The 15698-nt window shown below is 35.2% G+C and overlaps 1 protein-coding gene across 3 annotated transcripts; it reads left to right on the forward strand.

Annotated features, from left to right (window-relative positions):
• LOC109227878 lies at positions 306-9576 on the forward strand. 3 transcript variants are annotated; one of them, XM_019393077.1, is made up of 10 exons: positions 306-395; positions 506-547; positions 779-4051; positions 4155-4241; positions 6499-6651; positions 6758-6921; positions 7007-7154; positions 7662-7784; positions 7904-7991; positions 9013-9576. In XM_019393077.1, the coding sequence occupies exons 3-10, from the start codon at positions 1208-1210 to the stop codon at positions 9222-9224; spliced, it is 3819 nt and encodes a 1272-aa protein (XP_019248622.1). In that variant the 5' UTR covers positions 306-395; positions 506-547; positions 779-1207; the 3' UTR covers positions 9225-9576. The 3 variants fall into 3 exon arrangements, with proteins under 3 accessions (XP_019248622.1, XP_019248618.1, XP_019248616.1); XM_019393073.1 differs by having other exon boundaries at positions 1198-4051; XM_019393071.1 differs by having other exon boundaries at positions 312-547; positions 1198-4051.

A 15698-nucleotide genomic window follows, 5' to 3' on the forward strand; every position in this document is an offset into this window, starting at 1 on the left:
TAGGTAGCCGGACGACGTAGTGAACAAAACAAAAAAAAAAAAAAAAGAGTAAAGAAGATGGGGTCTACAGTTTAAATTGGAGCAGAATAGCTGATAGGTCCTTATGGCTGACAAACACTCTGACCTCAAACCATAACAGTCCACGTAAAAAAAAACAGTCCACGTAAGACAGAGAAACGCGCCAAAAGAAATATTTATATATACTCGTTTTAAACATAATTAATGGACCAGTAAAAGCACTTTTAAGGTTAATTAAAAATGGCTAATAATAGCCCAACACCGTATGTGTAGAAATTGAATTGTATGTACAGACAAACATTCAGTCCCCTTCGCTTATTTCTGTTAAATAAATACAATGTCTCTCTCTCCGTCGCTTCAGATTTGGAACTTCCGGCGTAAGCCACTCTCTCTCACACTTTCCTAATTTTTCTCATTTGATCTGTTAAATTCAATTGATTAAACCCTTAATTCATTTCCCCCACCTTTCCAAATTCATGCGTTTCAGTGAGCTATGGGCTTCAGCTAGACGAGTGAAGTGATTATACAAGTATGTATCTACCTTTTTCTTTTGATTTCTAGGTTTTAATAATCCGATTGTTGAATCATAACTTTGATGCACGAGTATCTGATCAGTAACAGTTTCTATATCCAAATTTCGCATCGCATAATTAGATTATAGTTTTTTGACTTTTTAGCTTTTCTAATTGGTCTGTTAGTTTATGTTTTATCTCTTACTTTTGATTTTCTATTGAATCGTTACTGGAAATATAATTTTCAGATTGATTGTTTGATGATCGGGAGGAGAGTTATTGAAGGAAAAGGCAAATCCGTCCGATTGTTTTACTGTTAATTTTTTTTTTCAATTTTAAAGCGGAGTGGTTGCTGTGCAGCAAGGATTGCTATTTTCTGTGTGCATATATTGTAGAGGGATTGTCTATTTGGAAAAGTACTTATATTTAGTGTGAAATACTTCATTTATCAGTAGAAAAAAAAGAGAGAAAAGGAGGAAGAAGAAGGATTTCATTGTGTAAGTGGGAGAGCGGAAACGCCTTTTTTGCTATATTTTTTTATGAAGTGGTAGTTGGCGGTGTGAAAAATCTTTAGTTGGTATTTCGGTTTACTTCAGCGAAGAAGTTAATGAAATCTAATTAGTTTTCTGTAGAGAGTGTAAAGCGTTCTTGCCTGTTTCATGTTCAGGTGACTTCTGATGCTAAATTCATCCAAAGATTTAGCTGAAAGTATGATCGCCGGGGTGGCTGGCCCTTCTGGTCAATGGATCCAGCAAGAATCATCTCAGCCACTTATCTTGAGTGATGGCATATCTTTACACAATAATGTAAATAACCATATACCTGTACAGACTAGTGAGGTATATTCTATGGAATTTCTTCAGGATCCTTCTTCCAGAATAGTTCCTACTGTGTCTGGCTTTACTGAGAAGCATGATAAGAGAGCTGGACCTCAACGTAAGCTAAGCCAACATCCGGGTTATGAAGAGCTCACAAGGCTACTTGGGTTGACAAGAATGGATTCTGAATGTGCTTCTGACATAACTGAATTTGCTTCTGCAAGAGGGTCTATCACAGAAATTGAAAATGGGGTTTTTGTGGAGAATGAGCATACATATAATCAGAAAGTTAGCTCTTGTGGGCATGTCGCTGGGGAAGCTGCTACAGAGTTATGCTATGATCAAGTTACTTCAGGGCCAACTGCTCCACCCTCATCTAAATCTGAATCTTCACAGTCACTAAAATCTTCTGGATTAGGAACTTCAGATTGTTCCCAGACAGGAAAAATAAAATTCCTATGCAGTTTTGGTGGTAGAATATTGCCTCGACCCAGTGATGGAAAACTCAGATACGTGGGTGGTGATACACGTATCATTTCCATACGGAGGAATATTTCATGGGAAGAACTTATGAAGAAAACATTGGCCATCTGTAATCAGCCTCACATTTTCAAATACCAGCTTCCAGGAGAGGATCTTGACGCCCTTATATCCGTCTCTTCTGACGAAGATCTTCAGAATATGATAGAGGAATATTATGGCCTCGAGAAGCTTGGGGGCTCCCAAAGGCTTCGAATATTTTTGGTTCCTTTGACTGAATCTGAAAACTCATGCCCTGTAGATGCTGCTGTTGTTCAACCAAGTGATCCTGATTATCAATATGTTGCTGCTATTAATGGCATTGTTCGGATGGATTCTTCCGCTCAGGAAAATTATCATGAGCAGTGTGTGGGCGATGAAGTCCGCAAGATGATACTTAAAGTAGACCTTGGTAATGGTCTTTATGTCCCACCTCCTGCTCAATTGATTGGTGAATCTCAGAATCAGGTTAGGCTTCCCAATCAATCTACTCCTTTTTCTCCTGTGCTTGTTCAACAGGGAGATTACAAGAACGATCCAGGGAACACATACAAGAACCAGTCGGCACATGGTAGTATTGAATGTCCGGTGTCGTTTAGCAGCACCGAATCATTACCTGAAAACCCGAGTGGATGCATTAATGTTGGTTATTATGCCCCACAGGTAAGCCTGATGAATTTGCAGAGTCCTAACAGAAAAGATGATATTGCCCTGCCAAGCCAATCTAGTGAATTGATTTCACATCACCATGGTCTCAACAGAGACTTTGTTGCTCCAACACTGGAACAATGTGATGCCAGCTTTCAACAGTACTCTTTTGAAAGAACAGAACCCAAGGAAAGGACGGTTCTCTCTGAAAAGCCGAATGATGAAATGGATCTATTGCTGGGATACACTTCAACCGTTACTCAAAATGGAATTCCGCATGCCTTTTCGGATTCAGAACTTCAGGAACATGGAAAAAGATCAGCTTACTGCTCACAAGAGGGAATAAGCTCATTTTCCTCTTTGAACTTTGCACCAGCTCAGTTATCTTCACATGGAGTGTCTGCTGCTCAGCAAGAGAACCTAGGGTCTCTGCATCAGAATACATACCCAGTCAGTTCTCAGCCTCATATCAGGGTATTTAATGGGGAATTAAATGTGGCCAATGGCATGGTGCCAGAGTTGCCTTTCGACTCAAATTCAGTGAGTAGATGTGGACCCGTGCAAAGAAATGTTAATGGTACTGACAGTAGATGCAACCCAGCTGAAGCAGATTTGGAAAATTACCATCCCGTTTTGAAAAGCTATATGGACAACAATACAAGTTGTGAAATGGTGAATGCATGTGATGTCAATAACGCAATTTTATGTCATGATGGTAAATCACCTGATAACAAGTCATCCAGAACAACTGTGGTTTCGAGGAAAAAAATGCCTGACGTAAACTCTGTTATGCTGTCTAATAATGGAGGTGATATACCGGGTGAAGAATCACAAAATTTTGACATAAATTTTCTTGCATCGGCACCTTTAATTAGTACAGTCAATGAGCGGTCCCAAAGAAATCAATTTGAGAATGCCTCAGCGGGGATAAAAAAGGATGAAACTGAGAACAATATATCCCGGGTCAAGAGCTCTGAAGTTGCTGGGAGGTTTTCAAATTCTGAGACACAGTCTCATGGTGCAGAAACTCTGACTGATCTACTGCCTGAGTTGTCTGATGGTCAAAATTCCTATCATTTCCCCATGCCAGCAGTTGTTGCATGTCCTCAAGATACTTTTGCCAAAGAACCATTGCTAATATTCTCCAAGGAATTGTCATCATCATCAGTTGGTTGTGATGGAGGCCAGTTGATGTCCTCGCATTACTCAGCTTTCAGGCAAAACCCAACCAAGGATGCTGTTTTTACGAGAGAAGTTTCTCTAATTGATGAAGAATTTACCAATTACAGTGGTCAGAGAGTTGTGACTTCTGGCATTGGTGAATTTTCTAGTGAAAAGCAAAAGATAGAAGATGCCCAAGTTAGTAAGAGTATCAAAGAAAGTCAGCAGGATCCGAAGGCAAATGGAAGAGATATTAGATCACCCAGTGGTGACCTATATACTGCAAATCTCCTAGGTTTGGACACCGTTGGTGGTGAAGTCATATCTTCTAGTGCAACAGACGGGGTGGCATTTCCCCATGACTTGGGGTTGGAGGTGAAATTCTATTTCATTTTGATGGGCTGGATTATGATTTATATTACTAAATGCTCTCACTTATGCTCATAAAGTTTTACACTGATGACATGGCTTGGCGCAGGATGCCAACCCCAGCGATGGAGATAAGGATAATTTAATCACTGATGCTATGATGGCTGAACTGGAAGCTGATTTGTATGGTTTGCAGGTAAAGGATCATTTCCTTTCGTATTTTAAACCTTGTGGGAATTGCTCATGATAACATCTTCATTTCTCCCCTTTTCAACTATGACGGCTTACGCTCTAATCTTGCGTAAGAGTCTGAAAGACTTAAAGGCCATTGCCCTCTTCCAGCCATAGTACCAGAGGCAGACTTATAATATTTACAAAGGAGGACTAAACTGTACACGGCTTTGTCCTTCACTACATACTCCCCCTCCCGCAATACCTTTATCCTTTTATCATAGGTTGTTTCATGAAGAATATCTTTGATTTATTGTCATCCTGAAAGATTTTGCGGTTCAGTTCTCGGCTGTGATAATGGTCTGCTATTTCTAGTGTTGGAGTGCCCCGCAGAGGTTATGGAATGCTTTTATTTCTTATTCAACTATGTTCCTCTACTGCTTGCTGATATTGAATTAAGAATTAGGTAAATCCTACAATCTACTACCGTAAGTTGCTCGCTCAAATAGGCGGCACTAGTTGTTAAGAGTTGTATTAAAGGAGCTTCTAGTCAATAATGAGGCAGCTACAACATCTGGTATACAGAAATATGGATTGTACAACTATTTATACCTATCTTTTAATTTGATATAGAATAACAAACTGATAAGGTTAGACATTGTCAAAAGTAAAGTTTTGATTGAGTGGCTGATAATACTTGGCTTCCTGTTAATAACTATTCATATATTTCTCAAAAAACTACTCATGGAATACTCGACACGTACTAGTATATATAGATTGGCTGCAAGTAATTATCCTTCACATGTATAGCTCTACCCGCAAAGTCTCCAAATATGTTATCTACTCAGCAGAAGATCCATTCTTGCACTGATGCTTGATCTCCGTTCAGATATGTGGTGAAATGCAGAATTGAAGCACAAGTGTATATCAACCGGTGTTACCTGATGCATTGCTTTAATTTGTGGAATGGGAAGAAATCCAATGTGCTCTATAGTATCTAAACCTTAAAAAGGGCTTGTTGGGTTCTGACTTGTGTTATATCATATCATAACACTAACGAAAACATCTTAATTTTGTCAAAAGAACGAAGTAACCCTTCTTAAATTTGGAAAGTATTAAAAATTATATATTTCTGGTGTATAATGAAACTATGTAATGATAAACATTCTTTTGTTTTACACTTCAATTTGGTTGAGTCATGTCTTGACAAAGTTTATGACATGCTTTAGAATACAAAAAGGTAATAATTTTTTAACTAAATTAGCATACCAAAATTTCCAGCCTGTTGTTTTTCAGAACACCCTAGGTATAGTAGTCCTTGGTAGACTATGCACTCCCTGGGTATAACAAAATAGATAGTGATTTCGTTCACCAGCCTTCTGCTTTGCCAATGTGCCCCCAAGTTGACAACTGATGTTAATAGTTAAACCACATAGTATATGTATCATGTATGCTTTGCCATTAACTTATTGTGTGTTGGTTATCAGTTGCCATTGTCTTGACTAGGTTTGATCTTTGGCTATGTATCAGTTGTCACTATGTTACCAAGTTTAATCTGTTGATTTCTGCTGAAATCAAAGGTCTCCTTGGGGAGCTGCTCATTCATCCTTTATTTTTAAGCACATCTACTCTGTCTACCCAGCCTTTCCTCTGTGCGTAGCGGTGGCAAAATGGATAAAAAAATAGTTATCCATCCATATCATCCACTAAAAAATGGGTTGGATAATGAACGTTTTAAAAATGGGTCAAATATGGATAAGAACCATATTATCTACTTTAAAAATGGACAACCGATAGGTTTAACTTTTACATTTACAAAGACTCAAGTTGGGAGGCTAGGAATTCTCCCAAAAGTGATCATATTTTAAGAAGTCATGTCCATATTATCCACCGGTTAAACCATTTTCTATCCGTATTAAATATGGGTCTTACCCGTTTTTGCATTATACGTACTCGACCGCCCATATCCGACCCGACCCGCCCATATCCGACCCACCCGTTTTCCACTAGTATCTGTGCGTGTATTAATATTTATCTTGTTGAGGCTTTTCAATGCTTCAAAAGTTCTGCTTTTTGCTGAGTGAATAGGCTGAAGGTTTATCTGTTGGAGAATCTTCCCTGAGAAATTAGTTTGTAACTTGATCTTGTTTTACCCTTCTTTTCTGCTTTTACGAAAGGATGCAAACTTATATCTCTTTTCTTAGAGTTTAAATATGTTTGCTTTCTTTAAGAGTTCATTTATTCATATTAAGCAGTAAGCTACAGCTGTTGTTAGTCTGCAGATCATAAAAAATGCTGACCTAGAAGAATTGAGGGAGTTGGGCTCTGGGACATATGGTACTGTTTACCATGGAAAATGGAGAGGAACAGATGTTGCTATAAAGAGACTCAAGAAAGCATGTTTTTCTGGGAGATCATCGCAGGAAGAAAGGCTGGTTGGTTTACTGTAACATATTCTCCAAGCATATAATTTTTTCCTAGATTAGCAGCAGCGTTTATGACCCTTACTGTGAAACTCGTAATAAAATTGATTTTTTCCAGATCAAGGACTTCTGGAGAGAGGCACAGATCCTTTCAAACCTTCATCATCCTAATGTGGTTGCATTTTATGGAGTAGTACCTGATGGGTCAGGGGGAACTTTGGCAACCGTGACTGAATTCATGGCTAATGGATCACTTCGAAATGTTCTTATTAAAAAGGACAGGTGAAGTTGCTTTCTATCTGGTTATTAGTTCTACATGTTCCCTCTAATTCATAACTTAATATCATCTGCTGAATTCCTTGTGCAGGTCACTTGATAGTTACAAGAAACTTCTAATTGCCATGGATGCTGCTTTTGGGATGGAGTATTTGCACTCAAAAAACATCGTCCACTTTGATCTAAAATGTGACAATTTGTTAGTCAGTCTGAGGGATCCACAGCGACCCATATGCAAGGTATCTTCAACCATTGCGTCAGGGAAACATGCACTTCTGAGTATACAAGAATAATCTGGAATGAATCATGAGAGTGCATCTTCTGACTTAGAAGCATGAGTTCCAATGATTTAGCTTTTATTGATGTTGGAATTATTGGACTGGCTTCTGGTCAGATAACCTTTTCTGCTTCCAGAAGCACATTACTTTTATCTAGCGAGCCAAAAGTTTTTAGCCAATTTGAACGAATGATGAAAGATATAGGAGCAGAGTGTACCTCCACGCCAAACAAGGTTTCTATGGTAGAATTTAAGACTATTAAAGACTGCTTATGATAAAACAAAAATTACCACACCAACACATATGAGAGCTACTATATGAGAACAGCAGATTCTTGCATGCTTATTTTGTAGGGCGAATCCAGCTAGCTCTACTGATAAATTTTCATTGGCTAATTTAAGCCAATCTGAATTTAAGTAAAGAATCTAATGTTGCCACAATGAGTTATTTGTAAGATATCTAATGCAGGTTGGAGATTTTGGACTGTCAAGAATTAAACGCAATACTCTCGTATCTGGAGGTGTACGAGGCACTCTTCCCTGGATGGCGCCTGAACTGTTAAATGGTAGCAGTAACCGAGTATCTGAGAAGGTTAGACTAATTACTGTAATTTACTACAATCAGATATGTCATAAAGCAATGACATAATATGAATTAAGCCGTGAAAGTATGTCATAAAGCAATAAACTGGATGGTTTGGTTTCCGACAGGTTGATGTTTTTTCATTCGGCATAGCAATGTGGGAGATCTTGACTGGGGAAGAACCCTATGCAAACATGCATTGTGGGGCAATCATTGGTAAGGCTCTGATTACCTGTTAAACCGAGTGAATATTTTCTGCTTCGTAACTGTCACAGGAGTTGTATCTAAGGTATACGGAAACAAGTGGTTTATTCTTGCATGACCATTTCTGTACTTACATCCTGTTGAGGTCCATAAACAATTCAAAAGGGGATGACTTCATATTAAAAAACCAGACTGTTATGGCATTAAATTTTTCTGCACTATAAATCAGCAACTGACAACATCTCAGCTAAATTATATTTTAGATTATACCTTTTTTAAAACAAAAATCATATAATTCAATGATTTTTAACATTTGTTTCCCTTCAGTCTTGTTTCTAATACCTTTGCTCTAGTCTGGTTGATTGTTGCTACTGCAAATATGCTTGAGAATTCGCCATTCTTCCTTTTATACATGTGAAACTCAGAAACATGAGGCAAAGGCCAAACCGTCTGGCCAAGTTAAAGCTTAGTCTTTTAAAATTTTGACAAATTGACTTTATGTCCTTATTTTTGCAAGTGTTAATCCTTCTAAATGATTTCTATATTGACATTGCCAAAATTTACTCATGCATCCGAACAACTATTTTTATCCAGTAATCCAATATAGCTCCGCGAGTTCAGGGCCTTTCCTCAATGCTGAATTCCAGTCAAAAGCATTGATCTTGCTCTCTGGGAGCTCCAGAAACCTAGTAGTTCAAGAAATTTAACCACTTGACTCTGCGACATTATAAGGTGTTTATGAGATTGTGACGTATTCAGTCCGAGGGAGATAGGACTGCTAGTACACCTATTTCGTTTTGGTTTGATCATATTAATGCTCAAAAATGATGACTGTGTAGGCCACCAGTTCTCACCTAATTGGGCCAGAAAGCTATAAAGAGTGGCTAAGCTTACGTGCTATTTTCAATAAGTTTTCTTTGTTAATGAAGAGCTTCCGTTTCCTTTCAGGCAATGGAAAGAAAAGAAGTGCATCTTTTTGATTTCCCAACCCTTTTCAAGTTGGCCTTGTTTGATTTGTTGATAATGGTTGTAGGGGGAATTTTGAAGAATACTCTTCGGCCTCCAATGCCAGAGCGGTGTGATCCCGAGTGGAAGAAATTGATGGAACAGTGCTGGTCTGCTGACCCTGAAGCTCGGCCATCATTCACGGAGATTAGAAACAGGTTGAGGTCTATGGCTGCTGCACTCCAGGCAAAGGGGAATAGCAATTCGGCAGGACGTGCCAACGCAAACACCCCTGTGTAAGACATAAGGAAACGCACCTGCTTTTGTACTTTCGGTCAACTTGGTGGAAGCATTTGGAAATAGATGTTTTCCTTATTTTGCTAATAGAGCACCCTGGCTTTCTTTCTTTCTTTGCTCATATTAAGACATTATAATTTTGTATGTATCATTTTATTCATTCTTTGCAATGGAACGCTTCTAGTCATAGAATTAGGCGTAAACTGTGATAGTGTGATGAGGTTACTGAGCTTGCTTTTTCTTCTTCTTGGAAATCATGTGTATATAGACGTTTACTCAAGGAAAATATTGTATCTTTTTGTTCCTGCCACAGACTTGGAATCTTCCATATATGAAATCGAGCCCTTGTACATTTTATGAAAATTACTGGTCTACGCTTTAAAAAAAAAAAAATCACCCTGTTAGATGAAAATGTAGTTTTAATCTGTCATTCCACATTTGCACTTTTTGTTCTCTCTTAGCCAATTTTGGTATTTAATTAACCTTTAATTTGTAGAAGTTACTGATAGATTTATTCCATTCTCAATAGGTCTAGAGCACAGTAAAATTAATAAATGCTAGACATGTATCTATTTATTATAAAAGGTTAAGTAATATGTATTTTCATTTTAATTTTTATTAATATAATTAAGTTATTTAATTTGATATAAGCATTCGATGTAAATAAGTAGTTATCGAACGGGTACCTTCACCTTTTCGTTAATGCGACGGGTGCATGTCCTTTTCCTGAGGGGTACGTCCCTTCTCAAGACGAAACAGTAGTAGGTTCACGTGTTTTTCTTTAAAGGTACGAAACCTCAAAGATAAATATGTCCCTTTTGAAAGTAGCATGCCCCGATAGGTTTGGAGGGGTTTATATTGAAGGAATGCCATAGCCTTTCAATGGGAGAATAGTTCGTGACCCCCCGAATTTGGTAATTTTTATTTAGTTTTTCTTAAATTTCACGTGGTCTTTAATATTCTTCTTAACTTGGTAATTTCATAGCCTCGTCCCCCCTGGACGTTGATAATGGGAGTGTGCAGAGGCGGATCCAGGATTTAAATTCTATGGGTTCAATTTTTAAGATTTTTAACATTGAATACATTATATATTTAAAGTTATGGGTTCAAATCTATTATTTTTGCAATTTTAATGAATATTTACACATAAATTTTCTACTTCGCTTCAAAAGTTATAGGTTCAACTGAACGCATAACTCTCACACTGCATCCGCCTCTGGGAGTGTGACACATGCACTGCCACATGGAATTTTTTGTCCATATGGTATTTTTACAATAATATATATATTTTTATCTTTTGAAGTCCAACAACTATTTAAATTATTTTTTTCCTGCCAAAATCTGTATAAACGTGAAACAACAATATTTTGACTATAATTTTTTTTGTTTGGCTAAAGATAATAATATTTTAATTAAGTTACATTTACACATTTCGTCAGAAAAAGAAGGAATACATAGTTAGAACATATTATCATTGCATCTAAAAAAATAAAAATAAAAAATACGTTGTTGGAACTCCATATATTGGCAGAATATATTTTTTAGCTAAGAATATTAAAATTCCGACCAAATATTTGAGAATTTGACTCGAAAAAAATGCATGGTTTAAATAAATAGCCATTGCATGAAAATAAAAATAAAAATACAATACTTTTTTCTTTATATAGAAAATACCATTTGAACTTCATTACTTTGGCTAGATCTTCTTTATAATTGGCTAGATAAATGGAGTTTCAACTAACTTTGTAGAGTTGGACCGGAAAAAAAGAGAAGAAATACATCGTTGAAACATATATTCATTTTGTACTTTTAAAAAAAATACAATTGAAAAAAAATACAATGTATATTAAGAAGAAACAACGAGAAATACAATTGGAACAAATAAATTATTATATTTGATTATATGGCAATTAATATTGAAAAATACCTCATTTGGAAGCTAATTTTTCTATTTTCCTTCTCTCGCAAGTGCCCAAAAGAGAGTCTATTCACGCTCTTTGCCACATCAACATTTAGGAGGGTCAAGACTATCAAATTTTCAAGTTCAAAGGGTATTAAAGACCACATGAAATTTAAGGGGGAACTAAACGAAAGTTTCCAAGTCTAGGGGGTCCCGAATATTTTTGCTGCTTTTTAGTTTACTCTCTCTCTCTCTCTCTCTCTCTCTATATATATATATATATATATATATATATATATATATATGGATCAGTTTACATTATGGATGTCCAACGGGACGGGACAATATTTAGCAGGGACGGTGATGGGACGGGATAAAAGGGACGAAACGGTAGGCCCTTCCCATCCTGCTAACAAACGGGATGGGACGGTTCGCGGGTCCTAAGTGGGCCTTTTTTAAAAAAAAAACTTAATCATTTGAGCATTAAGTTTGGCAACGGATAGTTTTTTGACAATGACTATGTTTTTAAAGTTTGCAACGGTTAGTTTTTTGACATATTTAATAAACTTAAAACTTAATAAATTATAAAGAAACTAAGTAAAGAATTATAAAATATTAAAACAAAAAACTTGTAACAAAATATTTTAGTAATTATAATAGAGTTGTAATTTACAATATTATTTTAAGCTATTAAGTAATTAAGTAAGAGTGTAAGAGAATTCATAAAAATAAATCAAGGCTTAAAGCCATTTATTTTATTAATAGAACTTTCAAATTTCACATACAAATACAATTCTTTTGAAGAGGGCCTAATCTACGCAGCCACCTTCTAGGAAGGGTTCTGTTTGAACTAGGCCTCTTAGTAGCCAATTATAAATTATCATACTAATATTTGTAAGCTCCTATATTCTGGAATTGAAATGTTGATTGATGTTCCATGAGTGCCATGCTGTCATCGCTCCCAATGCTAAGTATATCATTGTATTCTTCTTCTTTCCTAGTGGTTAATTTTCCAAAACCAAGATTTTTTCTTTCTGAATTAATCCAATCTCTGAATAATACAGAAATTTCTAGGTTGTCCTCCGCTAATGAATGTCTATGATCTCCGATTTGAAATTTTGCCACACTAAAAGAACTCTCTGATACTACTGATGATGCTTAAATAGCCAGTATATCTCGGGCCATTATTGAAAGTGTTGGAAATGCCTTGCCACGCTCCCTCCACCATGCCAAAAGTTGTTTGTTGCCTTTTTCGTTTTTATTATTTTCCAATCCTTGATTAAGATAAGAATCACTTAGTAAGCTCTTTGTCATTTAATCCACATACAACCATCATTTTTGCTAAGTTTTTTCGATCTCTATCTTTGTTATAGGGGCGTAAAATAATACCAGAAGCAGGGTCAAGTTGTTGTTGTAAAAAGTTAGAACCCCCGCTAGATCCACTAGGAGCGCCAGTATCGCTGCTAGGATCCGAAAATTTTTCGGCTTCTATTTGAGCTTGCATCCATAAAGATTTGTGGTCCTTACGTAAGTGCCTGGTTAAACCCCCTGTCCCACCACCTTTGGTATGTACAAATCGTTGCTTACATTTGTCACATCTAGTAAGTCCATTGACTTTATCATGTTTAAAAAATTCCATACAACTGATGTACAAATCATTGCTTCCTCATTTTCTTCATCCTCAATAAGAATATCATTGCCAAATTGTCTTTGTAAAGTTTCATGATCTAATTTGTTCTCGAGTTCATTACTCAAATGGTCACTCAATTATCCCAAATTATCTCCTAAAGTCACTTTTCTTTCGTTTGTAACAACAAAATCACTGAACTATGCCTATTGCATTCAGAAGGTCACTCAACTAGATTTTTCAAATTTTGGATTGCCAAATACCTATTTTACCCTCTAAATTATAAATATTTATCTTTCTTTTTAAACTTTTTAATGTTATGATTTTTTTCCTTTTTAATTTACATTATAGACTTACCTATAGAATATTATTTATAAATTAAATATTATTTATAAATTAAAAAAATAAAAAGTATTTAAGCAAATATAATGCTGGAATAACAAAATAATGAGCATAGTAAAAAAATGAACTAGAATATTTATCAATAATAATTTTAGTATTAACAACAAAAATTCAAAAATTTATTTACACAATTAAGAATGAAAAAAAATAAAGGTTGTAAAATATATATTTCATGCACGTAATATAAAAATAATTATTTTAATAAATGTATTTTTATAATATACAATATATATTCTTGAAAATTATGCTCAATTATATTATATATATTCTATGCACGACTTAACATAGCATATTTTACCCTATACAGATAGTCCCCCTGCTTTCTGGTGACATAGCTTTGTGTCGTCAGGTTAGTAGAAACATAATAATATAATTGAGCATAATTTTCAAGAATATATAATTTATATTATAAAAATATCTTTATTTAAATAATTATTTTATATTATGTTCATGAAATATGTATTTTACAACCTTTATTTTCTTTTATTCTGAATTATGTAAATAAATTTTTGAATTTTTGTTGTTAATACTAAAAAGTTTAAAAAAATAAAAAGAACATAAATGTTTATAATTAAAGGGTAAAATAGGTATTTGGCAATCCAAAATTTGGAAAACCTAGTTGAATGACCTTCTAAGTGAAATAGGCATAGTTCAGTGACTTTGTTGTTACAAACGAAAGAAAAATGACTTTAGGAGATAATTTGGGATCGTTGAGTGACCATTTGAGTAATTGACTTAATTGTTCTCCAACATTAATATTATAACATGGGGAAGGGGGGGGGGGGTAGGCAAAATGAAGTTTCATTAACATGAGTCATTTCATCTATATGTTCTTTTCTAATTCTAGGAGAAGGATTAGGATTAGGACTAGTATTAAGATTACTACTACTATCACCTTTACTACTTTTTTTCAATATGCCAAATATATTTTTAGGAGCCATAATTTAAATACGAAATCAAATTAGAAAAGTTAACACAAAAATTAAACACACAATGAAATACGAAAATAAAACACGTAAAGTAAACACAAAAATTAAGCACTAAACTGATAAGCAAAGATTATATATTAAAATTAGGAGATGGAACGAGTGCACCATGGTTGAATATTGAAAAGAAATTGCCCAAAAAATTGCTCCAAATACTTGACGAATTAATTTGAAGCTTGAAAGTTGCTCCAAAAATTTGCCCAACTACTTGAAATGTAGTTGATTGTGAGAAAATTGAGAGAATAATATAGATAGAATGTAAGAGATTTGTTGATACCCAATTTTTCCTTCACATATTTTTTAACATATATATATATATATATACTTACTTTCAAAAGTATTACATATGCAGTTATGAGCATGCATAAACATTTTTATAATTTTTCTATAATTTTAAAAGCTCCAAATCAATTTATTTCTTCTCTTTTTATTTATATAAATATCCAATAGTTATTCTTCAAATTACTTTTGCGATGATTTAGTCATCTAAATTCTTTATTTATGCCAACATAGTGTTTAAATATTTTAGTGCATTTTTCACAATTATATTTACATTTTTAGGCTAAATTGCACATCTTTGCAATAATAGCCCATACTAATGCATAATTACATTATTGATGTATAAAATGGTCTTTTATATTTTTGAAATGTTAAATAACTATTTTAGATCATTTTAGTACACGAAAATATTTTGGAACTCATTTATTATTTTTATAAATTATTTAGTTATTAAAAGTGGCTATTTAAAATCTGGCCTAGGCCTATTTTTATTTCAATTTTAGTCCTATTTCAACCCAATAACAGCCCAATTTCAATTTAAATTTACAAAGTCCAAACCCTAATACCCGATCTGGTCTCAAAACCCTTTCAATTAGTCCCAAACGACCCCCCAAACCCTTTCATTTCCCACCATCCGCCGCCCTGAAATCCCTCTCCTCTCTCAAATGCTCTCAAGCCTAACCCTAATCGGACCTCACCGTCACTCATCTATGGCTATCTATGGTGGTTTCTCACCACCCCCAGGCCTCTAGTAGCCTCTCTCACGTTGGTATTGCCATCTCCAGGGTCCTCAAGGGACCAGGGTTAGTTGGCTTGCATCTATGGCCCCTTTCTCGCCTGTTTCAGGCTGTTCCAGTGTGATTCCGAGTAAGATCGTCCTACATCGACTATGATCTATGGGTTTCTAAGCATGTTTCTTCACCTCTGTGTTGTTCTCCTCGAAACCCTAATTTTTTCTTCTGAACCTCTTAGATCTGTACAGATCTGAGATGATTTGGACTTATTTCATATGAGTTTTACAATGACCTTGTGATTCTTTACAAGAATCGTATGATTTTCGAGTGATTTTTCATCTTTCTCTAAACTAGGGTTTCCTGAAATTTCTTTTTCCAAAACATTTGGTAATTTTTGAGTGTGATTTTCCGCTCCTTATATGTTTTTACTGATTTCGTAAGTTTGCTACAACCTTAACTCGTTTATACTAAAAACCCTAATTTTTGACATTCTTTGTTTGGTTTGTGAGTACTGGTGTACTGACTGTGTTCTTGCCTTGGTTCTTGTGA

Source organism: Nicotiana attenuata, chromosome 1 (assembly GCF_001879085.1).
Source record: "Nicotiana attenuata strain UT chromosome 1, NIATTr2, whole genome shotgun sequence".
Lineage (NCBI taxonomy): Eukaryota > Viridiplantae > Streptophyta > Magnoliopsida > Solanales > Solanaceae > Nicotiana > Nicotiana attenuata.

Coding starts and splice junctions, on each gene's coding strand:
- LOC109227878 (XM_019393077.1), top strand. CDS start 1,208: ATGCTAAATTCATCCAAAGATTTAGCTGAAAGTATGATCGCCGGGGTG. Junction 4,052..4,154: donor CCCATGACTTGGGGTTGGAG/GTGAAATTCTAT, acceptor GGCTTGGCGCAG/GATGCCAACCCCAGCGATGG. Junction 7,785..7,903: donor GTAACCGAGTATCTGAGAAG/GTTAGACTAATT, acceptor GGTTTCCGACAG/GTTGATGTTTTTTCATTCGG.